The sequence below is a fragment of the Lithobates pipiens genome, unplaced genomic scaffold (assembly GCF_037356315.1).
Source record: "Lithobates pipiens isolate NorthernLeopardFrog02 unplaced genomic scaffold, aLitPip1_a1.2 Scaffold_16, whole genome shotgun sequence".
NCBI classification, from domain to species: Eukaryota; Metazoa; Chordata; class Amphibia; order Anura; family Ranidae; genus Lithobates; species Lithobates pipiens.
Window position 1 is genome coordinate 164,761,791 of NW_027507748.1, and position 14,316 is coordinate 164,776,106.

Sequence of the window (14,316 nt, forward strand, 5' to 3'; positions counted from 1 at the left end):
CATTATATGAGTTTTTGTGTGAGTAATTTTCCATCTTGTAACATTTACAGGAAAAAATACATTAAATACATGTAAAATCTTTTGGACGGTTGCTCAGTTTACAGTATATTCATTTTCAGCCTTTCTCAAGTAACCCGTATAAAGACAAATGATCAAAAATATTGACACGCCATCATTGGCCTGACCACATGTTAAATGAAAGTAGACATAGACACTTGTAATGAGGCTAATGTGAATAAATATTAGAAAATGCTTGTAATATCCCTTGTTTTTTCAGTAGGGAGTCCATATCTATTACCTTTTTTTCATAGACATCTGAAGACCCAGTCTTAAGGGTATGGGTTATTGAACCCATACAGGCCTAAAACATATGTAAACTAGGGATGTTACTGATTAAAATATTTGTGTTCGATGAATCTTTTTTTTTTAATCGACTAATTTAGATTAATTATAACGCACATACAGATCCAACTACTTTTAGCTGATCTCCTTGCATTGCAACTCTGCATTAGTCAGTGGTAAATGTGGTATACACTATATACAATCACCTGACACTAGTTAGTTTCCACAATCCATGACTTAACTTCACAGTTTACACAAATACATTTTAAATTCAAACTGTAGCACTGACGTAAGTAATTTTTTTTTGTCCACAGGAGCATGACAATCCCTCCACCTCCAGTCTAACTAATCACTCTCACTTTATGGCATGGACCCCTGTGCAAACAGGTGATCATGCAAGCGGGTTTCAAAAGGGTTAACACGGACCATAAACTTATCTTACGTCTCCTCAGATCTCAGCAAGGACGCTAGGTCATGGGTAGAAAGAAAAGATCTAAGTGCTCACCGCTTAAGTATTAGGCCGCGTACACACGGGCGGACTGTTCGCCCAACCTTGTCTGCTGAACAGTGTTTGGGCGGACAGTCCGCTCGTGTGTGGGCTTTCAGCGGACAGTTTCAGCGGACAGTTGGACGGACAAAGTCTTTCGGAAATTCCGAAAAACTGTCCGCTGAAACTGTGTTTGAGCGAACAGTCCGCCCGTGTGTGGGCTTGTCCGCTGTACTTTCGAAATGAGCAGACTGTTCCCGCTCGGAAAGTCCGCCCATTTCGAGCGCGTGTACAGGTAGGCGGGGCCCGCGAAGGAGACGTCGCGGGCTCCGCCGCCTGGAATGGGCTTAAAGGGGAACCCCAACGCCGAAAAAAATCGGCGTGGGGGTTCCCCCCAAGTCCACACCAGACCCTTGTCCGAGCACGCTACCCGGCCGGCCAGGAAAGGGGGGCGAGCGAGCGCGCCCCCCCTCCTGAGCCGTACCAGGCCGCGTGCCCTCAACATGGGGGGTGCCTTGGGGAAGGGGGGGGCCGCGCGGCCCCCCCACCCCAAAGCACCTTGTCCCCATGTTGATGAGGACAAGGGCCTCTTCCCGACAACCCTGGCCGTTGGTTGTCGGGGTCTGCGGGCGGGGGGCTTATCGGAATCCGGGAGCCCCCTTTAAGAAGGGGGCCCCCGGATACCGGCCCCCCACCCTATGTGAATGAGTATGGGGTACAATGTACCCCTACCCATTCACCTGTGAAATAAAGTACAAATAAAAACACAACACAGGGGGAAAAAATATTTTATTGCACAGCCGGGGGTCTTCCGTCTTCGGGGGTCTTCTCGCCGGACTCCTCCGCTATGTGTGTGTAGCTCTTTTGCCAGCGGAGGAGTCCGGCTTTCTTCCTCCCCGCCGCCGGCCTCTTCTCCCGACTTCGGGGGTCTTGTCCCCCTCTTCGGTTCTTCTGCCGGGCCACCGCGCCTGGTCCGGTGGCCCGGTCTTCTGTCGCCGTCTTCCGTTCTTCTGTCGCCGCCTTCGGTTCTTCTGCCGGGCCACCGCGCCTTCTTGTAGCTCTTTTACAGGCGGTGGCCCGGTCTTCTGTTGCCGTCGCCGCCTTCCGTTCGTGTTCTTCTTCTTGTTCTTCTCCTGGAGATGTTGACTCGACGAGCTCTCCGGCCGGAATGCCGGGGACGCGCTGTGCGGTCACTTATATAGTGACAATGGGGCGGGGTCACATGGTATATGTCACATGGGTTGGTCACATGGGTTGATGTCACATGGGGACTATGACATCGTAAGGGGGCGGGGTCACCATGTGACATCAACCCATGTGACATATACCATGTGACCCCGCCCCATTGTCACTATATAAGTCACAGCGCAGGGCGGCTCTGGCATTCCGGCCGGAGGGAGCGACGTGTCAACATCGCCTGGAGAAGAACAAGAAGAACAAGAAGAAGAACACGAACGGAAGGCGGCGACGGCGACAGAAGACCGGGCCACCGCCTGTAAAAGAGCTACAAGAAGGCGCGGTGGCCCGGCAGAAGAACCGAAGGCGGCGACAGAAGAACGGAAGACGGCGACAGAAGACCGGGCCACCGGACCAGGCGCGGTGGCCCGGCAGAAGAACCGAAGAGGGGGACAAGACCCCCGAAGTCGGGAGAAGAGGCCGGCGGCGGGGAGGAAGAAAGCCGGACTCCTCCGCTGGCAAAAGAGCTACACACACATAGCGGAGGAGTCCGGCGAGAAGACCCCCGAAGACGGAAGACCCCCGGCTGTGCAATAAAATATTTTTTCCCCCTGTGTTGTGTTTTTATTTGTACTTTATTTCACAGGTGAATGGGTAGGGGTACATTGTACCCCATACTCATTCACATAGGGTGGGGGGCCGGTATCCGGGGGCCCCCTTCTTAAAGGGGGCTCCCGGATTCCGATAAGCCCCCCGCCCGCAGACCCCGACAACCAACGGCCAGGGTTGTCGGGAAGAGGCCCTTGTCCTCATCAACATGGGGACAAGGTGCTTTGGGGTGGGGGGGCCGCGCGGCCCCCCCTTCCCCAAGGCACCCCCCATGTTGAGGGCACGCGGCCTGGTACGGCTCAGGAGGGGGGGCGCGCTCGCTCGCCCCCCTTTCCTGGCCGGCCGGGTAGCGTGCTCGGACAAGGGTCTGGTGTGGACTTGGGGGGAACCCCCACGCCGATTTTTTTCGGCGTTGGGGTTCCCCTTTAAGCCCATTCCAGGCGGCGGAGCCCGCGACGTCTCCTTCGCGGGCCCCGCCTACCTGTACACGCGCTCGAAATGGGCGGACTTGCCTCCGCCTTACGTGGGCGAGTCCGTTCATTTCAAAAGTTGAGCGAACTGTTTGCCCAACCTTGTTCGTCAAACAGTCCGCTCGTGTGTGGGCAAGTCCGCTCATGCAAATTTTGAGCGGACTGTTTGATGAAACTGTTTGCCGAACAAGGTTGGGCGAACAGTCCGCCCGTGTGTACGCGGCCTTAGATTTAATTTTTGTATTCAAACACAAACTACTCACATAAAGATGTCACCAGACTCCTCCCCCCTTCCCTTCGTTAGCAGACGGAGGCACTTGGGGAAGGGGGGAGGAGTCCAGTGATGTCGATATCCGTGACGTCACCGGATCTCTGACGGAACTCCATGAAGCCCTGGAAGCCGGTGTCATATCACATTGTGTCCCGCATCGGATAGTGTCCGCTGTGCACTGCGCATGTGCAGTACACAGGACAAACAGATTCCGAAAATAGCCAAACATTCACTCCGCCTGTGCCGTGAGTCCAGGTTCTAGCCCCATCATCCAAGTGGACATAGAGTTGGAATAAAAAGGGCCATGCCCAAAGCATGGCGAGTGAAGCGAGCCCGCGAGGGGCCCTCTAATATTTGCATCCCTATGTCAACTTGGATGGTGGGGCTAGTACCTCCACTCACGGTGCAGGTGCCGTTCATCTTCGGAGATTTTCCGAATCTCCTTCTGCTCTGTACTGTGCAAGCGATGCGCAGTACGGGGCGGACACTATGCGATGGACAGACGCTATATGCCAGAACACCGGCAGAGAGGTGAGTACCGATCAAAAGAATTTTGATCGATTAAAAAAATTAATCGAGGAATTAAGCTTTAATTTCCACAGCCCTAATGTAAACCCAATGAACTTCTCCTTCTTGCCCCCTTTGGTCTCTTTAATATACAAAAAAATACCTGTTCATGCTGCCAGATTTCCAGTGAGCTAATGACTTCCTGTGTTATCTGCCTCTGCTTCTCTGTTAGCAGTAACGATTGTTTTAAATTCTTTTTGGACAATGTTATGGAGATGAACAAGTGTAAAAAGATACCTTTTGATCATCCCATAAATCCATTGAGCTTCTAACTTCCTGTAGTGAGCCTGCAATGCCGAACGATCATAAATCTCAAAATTGTTATGAGCATGCCTGAGTTAAACTTTGCGAGCTGTGGAACACCTCCCAACGATGTTAAATATAGATAATGAGAGGGGGAGTTGTTCTTGAACTCTAGCACACTTCTGTCCTAGGGTGACAACGTGCCCCTCCATATATACAGTGAAGTGAGTTGTATCATCCTAGGACAGGAAGTTTTGTATTGGTAAAAAAAAATTAATGCAACCACAACATCAGTACTGATAAGCTGCAAAGTATCAAACTTTTGTTCTTGGGTTTAGCTTTACATTAACCTCTTCAGCACCATCTGTCTGCATTACACTGCGGATGGGTGGCTCCTACAGGCACAGCAATGTACCAGTACGTCGCAGGCCTCTTCCTGGTATCTTGCGCGCCCCTGCACGCCGACTCCCGCTATCAATAAGCTATTAGGACAGTTATGTAAGGCCAGTCCTAATGGCTTATCTATAGATGGCACCCTACTTTAGCTTCAGTCTAAATTGAAAAGTCTAGGGGTGATATTTGATGCTAATTTAACCTTTGATCCACATGTACAAAATGTTGTCAGAATATCTTTTTTTCCACAAACATTCCTCGTCTGCATCCTTTGCAATCATATACCGTATATACTCGAGTATAGGCCGACCCGAATATAAGCCGAGGCCCCCAATTTACCCCCAAAAAAACTGGCAAACTTATTGACTCGTGTATAAGCCGAGGGTAAGACATGCCTGTCCATCCCTGTGTGTGTGTCCGTCCATCCCTGTGTGTCCGTCCATCCCTGTGTGTCCGTCCATCCCTGTGTGTCCGTCCATCCATCCCTGTGTGTGTGTGTGTCCATCCATCCATCCATCCCTGTGTGTGTGTGTCTCCATCCATCCATCCATCCATCCCTGTGTGTGTGTGTCTCCATCCATCCATCCATCCCTGTGTGTGTGTGTATCCATCCGTGTGTGTGTGTGTGTGTGTGTGTGTGTGTGTGTGTCCAGCCTACCTGTGTCCCGAGCCTTTGTCCCGAGCCTCCGTCCCGTGCCTTGCCTCCTTGCCTCCGTGCCTCGCCACCGTGCCTTGCCTCCGTCCCGTCCCGTCCCGTCCCGTGCCGTGCCTTGCCTTGCCTCCGTCCCGTGCCCTCTTCGTCGGCGCCTCGGCGGCCATTGTAAAATTCAAAAGCTGCGCCGCCGCCTTCGCCTGTGATAGGCGGAACACTGAATTTCCCAGCAGCCTGTGTTCCGCCTATCACGTACATCGTATCATCCTCGTCCGTAGTACGAGGATGATACGATGTCCGTGATAGGCGGAACACAGGCTGCTGGGAAATTCAGTGTTCCGCCTATCACAGGCGAAGGCGGAGCCGGAGGCGCGGCTTTTGAATTATAGAATGGCCGCTGTCTGTCTGCTCGACACGCTGATCGAGCGGGCAGACAGCGATGACTCGAGTATAAGCCGAGGGGGGCACTTTCAGCCTCAAAAAAGAGGCTGAAAATCTCGGCTTATACTCGAGTATATACGGTACTGTAGCTGAAAAGCTAAACCATACGTTTGTGTTCTCCTGACTACTGCAATGCTCTACTAACTGGTGTACCTAAAACCACTATTAACCACTTCAGCCCCGGAAGAATTTACCCCCTTCCTGACCAGAGCACCGTTTGCAATTCGACACTGCGCTCTTTTAACTGACAATTGTGCGACGTGGCTCCTAAACAAAATTGATGTCCTTTTTTCCCCACAAATAGAGCTTTCTTTTGGTGGTATTTGAGCACCTTTGCGTTTTTGATTTTTTTGCGCTGTAAACGAAAAAAAATCGACACTTTTGAAAAAAAATCATAATTTTTTGCTATAATATCGCCAAAAAATATATACATTTTTTTTCCCTCAGTTTTGGCCGATACATATTCTTCTACATAATTTCGGTAAAAAAAATCACAATAAGCGTTTATTGATTGGTTTGCGTAAAAGTTATAGCGTCTACAAAATAGGGAATAGTTTAATGACACTTTTATTGATAGTTTTTTGTTTTTTACAGCGATTTTTATCATGACTGCGACATTATGGCGGACACATCAGACAATTTTGACACATTTTTGGGACCATTGGCATTAATATAGCGATCAATGCTAAAAAAAATTGCATTGATTAGTGTAAAAAATATCACTGGCAGTGAAGGGGTTAACCACCAAGTGACACTGTAGGGGTTAAGTGTGTCCTAGGGAGTGATTCTAACTGTGGGTGCAGGGGCTGTGTGTGACACGTCACTGATCACCGCTCCCGATTACAGGGAGACCTTGTCAGTGACAGTGTCACTAGGCAGAATGGGGAGATGCTTGTTTACATTAGCATCTCCCCATTCTTCCTCACCGTGAGATGATCGCGGGTATGCACGCGCAAGCCACCTCTTAAGGGGCAAAGTACAGGTACATTAATCTTTTACCTTCTGCCGCAGTATATTTGCGTGAGCCGGTTGGGAAGCGGTTAATGGACTTCAGCATGTTCTGCAACCAGAATCCTGACTAGGCCTTGTACAAGTGATCATATCACCCCTATCCTGGAGTTCTTGCACTGGCTTCCCATCAGGTTTAGACTTTAAAATCCTCTTGCTTACTTATAAGGCTCTTCATGGCCTGGCACCCCATTATCACTCTGAACTTTTTTCAACTTAACACCACCCCCACGCAACATCTGCTTGTCAGATTCTGGTCTCCTGTGCGTGTCCCCTGCTCACCTACACTCAATGGGAGACAGTACTTTCTCCTGCTATGCTCCAAAACTCAAATCACTTTCCAGCAAGGTTCATAAAGACATGGATGAGCAAGTTTGTGGTTGAGGAACTTGACTGGCCTGCACAGAGTCCTGACCTCAACCCGATAGAACACCTTTGTGATGAATTTGAGCGGAGACTGCAAGCCGGGCCTTCTCCTCCAACATTGGTGCATAACCTCACAAATGCGTTTCTGGAAGAATGGTAAAACATTCCCATAGATACACTCCTAAACCTTGTGGACCTGGAGAGTTAAAGCTATTCCTGCAAAGAGTGGGCCAACACAATATTGAACCCTACGGACTAAAGCTGGATACACACTATACAACTTCTGTTGTTAAATTTCCTTTAGATGTACCTTCAACTATGTAGTGTGAGGGCCTGCCTGATTGCATACAAATTGAAAGCGTTTAGGTGTGACCTCATATTTTATAGTTTTGGTAAATCTAAAAGAAAACATCTAATGAAAACTAGTGTGTGTATCCAGCTTAAGGCTGGCCATACACTATACAATTTTCTTATTCAATTTTCTTTAGATTTACCTTCAACTATGTAGTGCAAGGGCCTGCCTGATTGCATACGCATTGAAAGTGTTTAGGTTTGTCCTCCTATTATATAGTTTTGGTAAATCTAAAGGAAAATTGAATCAGAATATTGTTTAATATATGGCCAGCATAAAACTGGGGTGCCATTAAAGTTCATGTGTGTGTAAAGGCAGGCGTCCCAATATGTTTGACAAAGTAGTGTATGTGTGAAGGACAACGAGTTATTAAATGTGCTTAGTGCGTGAAAGTTTTTGATACAATTAATTAAAAAAGAGATACAATTATGTAATGAAATCGAATACATTGAAATAATAAATGAATATAATTTTGTAACTGTGGATTATTTGGATTATGTTGCATTTAGTAATTCTGTTAAGGAGTATTTCCAATGGGGGGGCTTAATTTTTTAATTGTTTATACTATTTCTCTTGATTGCTATATTCAGGCTCATTATGCTTGACAATGAATAACATTGTACTAAAAAGAGAACTTTCCCAGACACCCAACTCCACTGGCTATTGATTATCCTATTTCTGATTAGGGTAAAGCTGGGTTCACACTATTGCAAATTGGATGTGGGTTTGCCACATCCAATTCACATGTCAGGAGATTGTTACCGACTCTCTATGACCCTGGTTCATACATCTCCGGAGCGAATTGCACAGGAGGTCCTGTTTGTCTTCTGGTCCGTTTCAGGTCCGAATTTAGCCACAAATTCAGTCTGAAATTGGAGCGGTGAATAGGGACGCAGCGGACCCCTGTGGTGAGCCACTCCATGCTGCGGTGTAAACCCAGCCTTAAAGTGGTTGTAAACCCTTACAGACCACATTTTACTACAGGTAAGCCTATAATAAGGCTTACCTGTAGCTACCCAGGATATCTCCTAAACCTGCACGGTTTAGGAGATATCCCCTGTATTTGCATGTGCCAACGTCATTGGCACATGCACACTGAAGCAATGGCACGCAGGTGCCATTGCTTCAGTGAGTGTGCCATTACCGGCGGCTCCCGCGCGTATGCACGGGAGTGACGTCCTCATGGCTCCAGCCAATCACAGTGCCAGAGCCGCGATACCTGGGAGTGATGTCGGCCACCGGAGCAGTGTACGGGCACTGCAGCGAGGGCTTAGATCTCAGGTGAGTATTACATAATGAGCGGGTATGCTATGCATACTCGCTCATTATGCCTTTGTCTTGCAGGTGTTAGTTTTTAAAAAAAAAGTGTGTTTACAACCATTTTAAAGTAAAGAAAGCATCTAGTGAATTTTACCAAAAGCAGAAACTATTTTGACTGTTTGTCTACATGTAGTGCACAACTTAAGTTTATGTGTAGTCCACAGGTATCTTGCATTTAAACTGTTTGACAGCCTGCTATTTAAGCAAGATGTATTTTAAAGTGTATCATTTTGTATGTTCCACAGAGACCTAAGAAGCCACCCCCTCCATCAGCTCCTGTAAACAAGGCAGGAACAGGTAGGTATACATCTATATAACATTGTAATTATGATGATGATCTTCTCTGTTACAAGTAACTAGATTGAATTGTAGGACCTATCACCTTGACTACAGCTAAACCTAGCAATGGGTTTTACTTCCTATTTTTTCCCATGCAAAGTAAAAGCATAATGGGCTAGTATGCATCGTATACTAGCCCATTATGTGCCACTTACCTGCAATCGAAGACCGCACTGTCCCCACTGATGGCTGCATCCATCTTTTGCCTTCCTTACGGGGCCGCGGAGTCACATGACATCATTCCTGCACGTGCGTGGGAGCTGTCGGCCACGGCACTTGCTAGTGAAGAAACAGCACAGAGGGCCGTTTCTTCACAGCGCATGCGCCAATGACATTGGCGAAAGCATATATGGTAAATATCTCCTAAACCTTGCAGGTTTAGATATATTTACACTACCTACAGGTAATCCTTATTATATAGGCTTACCTGTAGGTACAAGTGGGGTAGCTAGGTTTACAACCACTTTAATATCACAGTACAAAGTATAGTCGCAGGATACAAAATGCATCCAATTAATTAATAATGGTGAACAACTTTTTTTTTTTTTTTTTTTTGCAGCAGTAGATTCCAAATAAAGCGGTATTAAACCCCAAACTAAAAATTTTACTTATTGCAGCTTATCAATCATCAGATGTGGTGGCTGTATTAGTTTATTAGGTTTTTTTTTTGTTTTTTTCTTTACTCCCCCCCCCCCCCCCCCCCGTTTATACCTGATGCTCTAGTCAGTAGTGCACCTCCTGTATTAGAGTGCCCCCCCCCCCCCCTGGATGAATAAGCAAAGTTGACATACAGCAGCATTGTCATTCATGGGGGAGGATAGTGTTATATGTACTAGCTGATTTAAATACAAATTGAAGCCAAACCCCAACTAATACTTTTTAAGCAGTTAGAGCTGTTTTTTTTTTTGGGATAAGGTTTTACATGAATAAATTAAAGCTGATCACAGTAAGCACCCCAGTCAGTGTTAAATGGTTTGTCTCATCCCTGGAACTGATAGAATCTGCAAGAGAGCTTGTTCTTTTGGAAAGAAACAGCTATTACTGGCTGGATCACCAGATGACAATAGAAGGGGAATAAAGGCCTAAAGAAACCTAATGCAGTCACCACATCTTAGAATTGGTAAGCAGAAATAAAATGTTTTCTTTTGGGTTTAGTAACACTTTACCTTGCAATATAATGATAAACTATTGAAATATTCAGTAAGCCTTAGGCCGCGTACACACGGGCGGACTGTTCGCCCAACTTTGTCCGCTGAACAGTGTTTCAGCGGACAGTCCGCTCGTGTGTGGGCTTCAGCGGACAGTTTCAGCGGACAGTCTGACGAACAAAGTTTTTCGGAATTTCCGTAAGACAGTCCGCTGAAACTTGGTTTCAGCGGACAGTCCGCTCGTGTGTAGGCTTGTTCGACAAACTAAGTTTCGCGCATGCTCAGAAAGGATTTACACGGCGAAGGTTGCATTGCAGTGTATTGGACGTCGTATTTCTCGTCCCGTCGTATGTGCTGTACACGTCATCGCGCACGCTTTCAGCGGACTGTTCGTTCATCGTGTGTGGTCAAGTCCGTTCATGCAAATTTTGAGCGGACTGTTTGTCGGATTGTTTGACGAACAAAGTTGGGCGAACAGTCCGCCCGTGTGTACGCGGCCTTAGGCCTCTTGCACACTGCAGCTTGAAAAAGCTCAGTATAGCTTATTTATTTACTGAGCTAAAATACAGCCCATTCATTGTAATGTGCCTATGTACACAGGCGCGTAAACACCTTTTTTGGATTATTGAATTTAGAAGGTTTAGCACTGGGAAACACTTTTTATAAGATAAATAGTGGATTTTATATACAATTATATAGATCAGACCAAAATAAAGAGGAGAGAGGGACAGAGGTAGTTTGTTCCAAATCCTGGACAGTCCCCCTAAATCAGGGACAGTTGGGTGCTATGCTCACAGGGGATATTTAAAACTATAACTGGAGAGTGCAAAATCTGGTGCAGCTCTACATAGAAACCAATCCCCTTCCATGTTTTATTGCCAAAGCTTAATTGAACAAGCTGACGTTATAAGCTACAATGCACAGCTGCACCAGTTTCTGTGTGCTCTAGTTCTAGTAAACGTCCCCCACAGTGTTATGCCCCGTACACACGGTGGGATTTTCAGACGGAAAATGTTGGATAGGAGCTGTTTGTCAGAAATTCTGACCACGTGTAGGCTCCATCGGACATTTTCCCTTGGAATTTCCTTTCCGTCGCGCAAAATTTGAGATCTGGTTCTCAAATTTTCCGACAACAAAATCCGTTGTCGGAAATTCCAATCGTGTGTACACAATTCTGACACACAAAGTTCCACACATGCTCGGAATCAAGCAGAAAAGCAGCACTGGCTATTGAACTTCATTTTTCTCGGTTCATTGTACGTGTTGTACGTCACTGTGTTCTTGACGCTCGCAATTTCCGACCAACTTTGTGTGATCATGTGTATGCAAGAGAAGTTTGAGCCAACATCCGTCAGAAAAAAATCCATGGATTTTGTTGTCGGAATGTCCGATCAATATCCGATCTTGTATATGCGGCATTTTAGTTTAAACCAGTGCCTGCCAAGTTGGCCATACGTAGATTGTAAATTTGACCAGTTCAGCAGGAGCCCATTGAGTTTCAATCAGTGTGTAGCCCTCTCTGTTCAACCAAAACCATGTATTAGATTGCAAATGATCAGCACATGCGGCCAACGGGCTGCAGTGCTGATCAGTATATTCTGATGGCAGGGGAGTCCATTGTCAGATTACAATGAGACAGAAGTGAGGATTCCCCCATCCTCCTCCAATGTGTGGATGGGGAAATTGGTTCAGTTTTTTTTCATTTAGTTGGTTGCATGAATGAAAAAAATCAAAGCCATGTATGGCCAGCTTCCCTGACCCTTTTACTGGACAGCTTTTTCTGTGTGTCAATGTGGAGGAGCATATAAATAAAAGCATGTGAAATAAAAATGAATTCATATGCTGAATATTGTCATTACATGTATTAGGGCTCTTTCACACAGGGCGGATCCGTGATGATTCGCCCCGTGGATATCCGCTTGCTCAGCGGGGATTGCTCCGTCAATTCCCGCTGAGCAGGAAGATGACAGATCCACACTGTGCAGGGACGGACCTGTCAGAGCGCCGCTCTCCCCTATGGGAGATCGGATCCGATGACGGATGGAAAAGTAGGTTTTTCCTCCGTCACACTTTTTAGGATAGGCGCAGGTTGGATGTCAGCGGTCCGCCTAAAAAACTGACAGGCGGACCTGAACGGATCAGTCGTGTGAAAGAGCCCTTAATCATATTGAACCTTGTCTTCAAAACAAAAAAGTGTTATTTTAATGCAATAGTATTCTCTGAAAATAAAACCGTAACATACAATATATACTAAAGTAGAAAAGATGTAGCTGGATAGCCGCACTCCGAATTATTCAACTTTATTTCAAAAATGTAATTAAAATCATAGCATCTAGGCTGGTAAACAGACTAACTGCACAGCCGCTGACATGTTTCACACCGAACACGGTGCTTAGTCATAGCTCATGAGCTATGACTAAGCACCGTGTTTGGTGTGAAACATGTCAGCGGCTGTGCAGTTAGTCTGTTTACCAGCCTAGATGCTATGATTTTAATTACATTTTTGAAATAAAGTTGAATAATTCGGAGTGTGGCTATCCAGCTACATCTTTTCTACTTCGGTTCCTGTTGCAAACAGAGCCAGCACACTGTGGGATTGTGGAGACAGCTGTTTTGGGAGAAGTCATTACCTTAGAGCGGTAATTCTTTGTTTACAATATATACTACATATAGCACATGCATAATAATGCTACAATTTTTAATTTTTACATTTATTACATTATTCAGTTCCCACATGAGATGCCCCTCTAAATTTTCTTGTGGTCATGCAGTGAACCAAGTAAGGTTAAAGAGACTTCATGGCCCACCAACTAATTTACACTGACCTTCCCGGCTCTCCTCCGCCACGATTTCTGAGTTGGAGGTTCAAATTTCATGTACACTCTGTGCTGCAGCCTACATCCTCATATTTCTTATTCGATAATGTTCAGACCTGCTGATTGGCTGCTCTGGCCCAAGTACTGCATCCTCCGCGGGGGCCTGCTCCATGCTATCTGATATTTCTAGAGGGCATCAACAAAGCAGCAGAGGAGCACAGTGAAGGTAAAATAAGTGGGTCGAGGAGTGATCTTTCAAGATACGCCATCACTTTCCCCTAAACGTAACAGATTCTCTATAATCAGAATAATTTCTGCATTATAACATAAGGCTTGCGCCTTGGTGTGTGAATGCTGGTTCATCAGCATATAGAACCATGGGGCTCCATAATCTACACAGATGCATTCTTGTTTAGAAGGCTGGATCTCATTTTTTTGAGGTCTGGTATTAATATCCCCTTAAACAATTCATTAAAGAAAAATGAGTTAAAAACATCTAGAGAAGCTGGCTTACTTCAAGTCATGAGTGATATAATGAGATAATTATAATGCACTTCTATTTTTACTTTGCTTTAATGTCATAATAGTGTTACATGCAGGAAAAGGACAGATTATTACACGCATAGCAACCTAGGATTAAATCACATTCCTGAACATACGGAGTCAGACTTCTTCTACAGAGTGTTGCTTTACATATGTCACAGCAGCCTCCTTCTGCTGAGCGAGGGTCAAATCTATATGTGTTGACTTTGCATATATGAATTTAAAGTAGGCTGAATATCCAGCTAGACAAGATAATCTCACTTCAGCCAAGGTGTCCTGACTAAGCCCCTTCTATTATATTGTCTTGCTTGTTTCCCTGGGGTCTGTGTGTTTTTTGTTTCTGTAATCCCTCAGTTATGATTCATTTCTCCTTCTTGAGCAAGACAACACGTCTATATGGATGGTGACTTTGTATTGTCTTTGATTGCAGTAGGCACATCGGATAGAAAACAAGAAATCAGAAAGATCCCTCCAGAAAGGCCTGAAACTCTGCCACATAGGCCTGAGGAAAAAGGTGAGTACTTCTGTTTAATGACATTTTAGAATGGCTTAATATTGAAGATTGAATCTGAGCAATATGTGATCTGTGTAAGGGGCTATTATATACCTATCACCAAATTACCCAGTATAAAATCATGTTGTTCCATTGCACCCTCACCTTTACCCTCTAGAAAAAGAGAACCATATATATACATTTTCAAGCTTGCTATAAACAGCGGGGATTTCCCCAATAATTACAGGTGGGAAGACGTGCCATTTGTTTGTAGCTGTAG

The 14,316-nt window shown here is 45.9% G+C and overlaps 1 protein-coding gene across 3 annotated transcripts in view; it reads left to right on the plus strand.

The window, feature by feature from the left end:
- The window catches only part of SH3KBP1 (SH3 domain containing kinase binding protein 1), a 530,573-nt gene that overhangs the window by 436,878 nt on the left and 79,379 nt on the right, over positions 1-14,316 (plus strand). For all 3 annotated transcript variants that reach the window (XM_077480738.1, XM_077480739.1, XM_077480741.1), the window contains 2 exons: positions 8,943-8,994; positions 13,974-14,057. In XM_077480738.1, the coding sequence (XP_077336864.1) occupies positions 8,943-8,994; positions 13,974-14,057 (136 nt within the window). The remainder of the gene's footprint in view (positions 1-8,942; positions 8,995-13,973; positions 14,058-14,316) is intronic.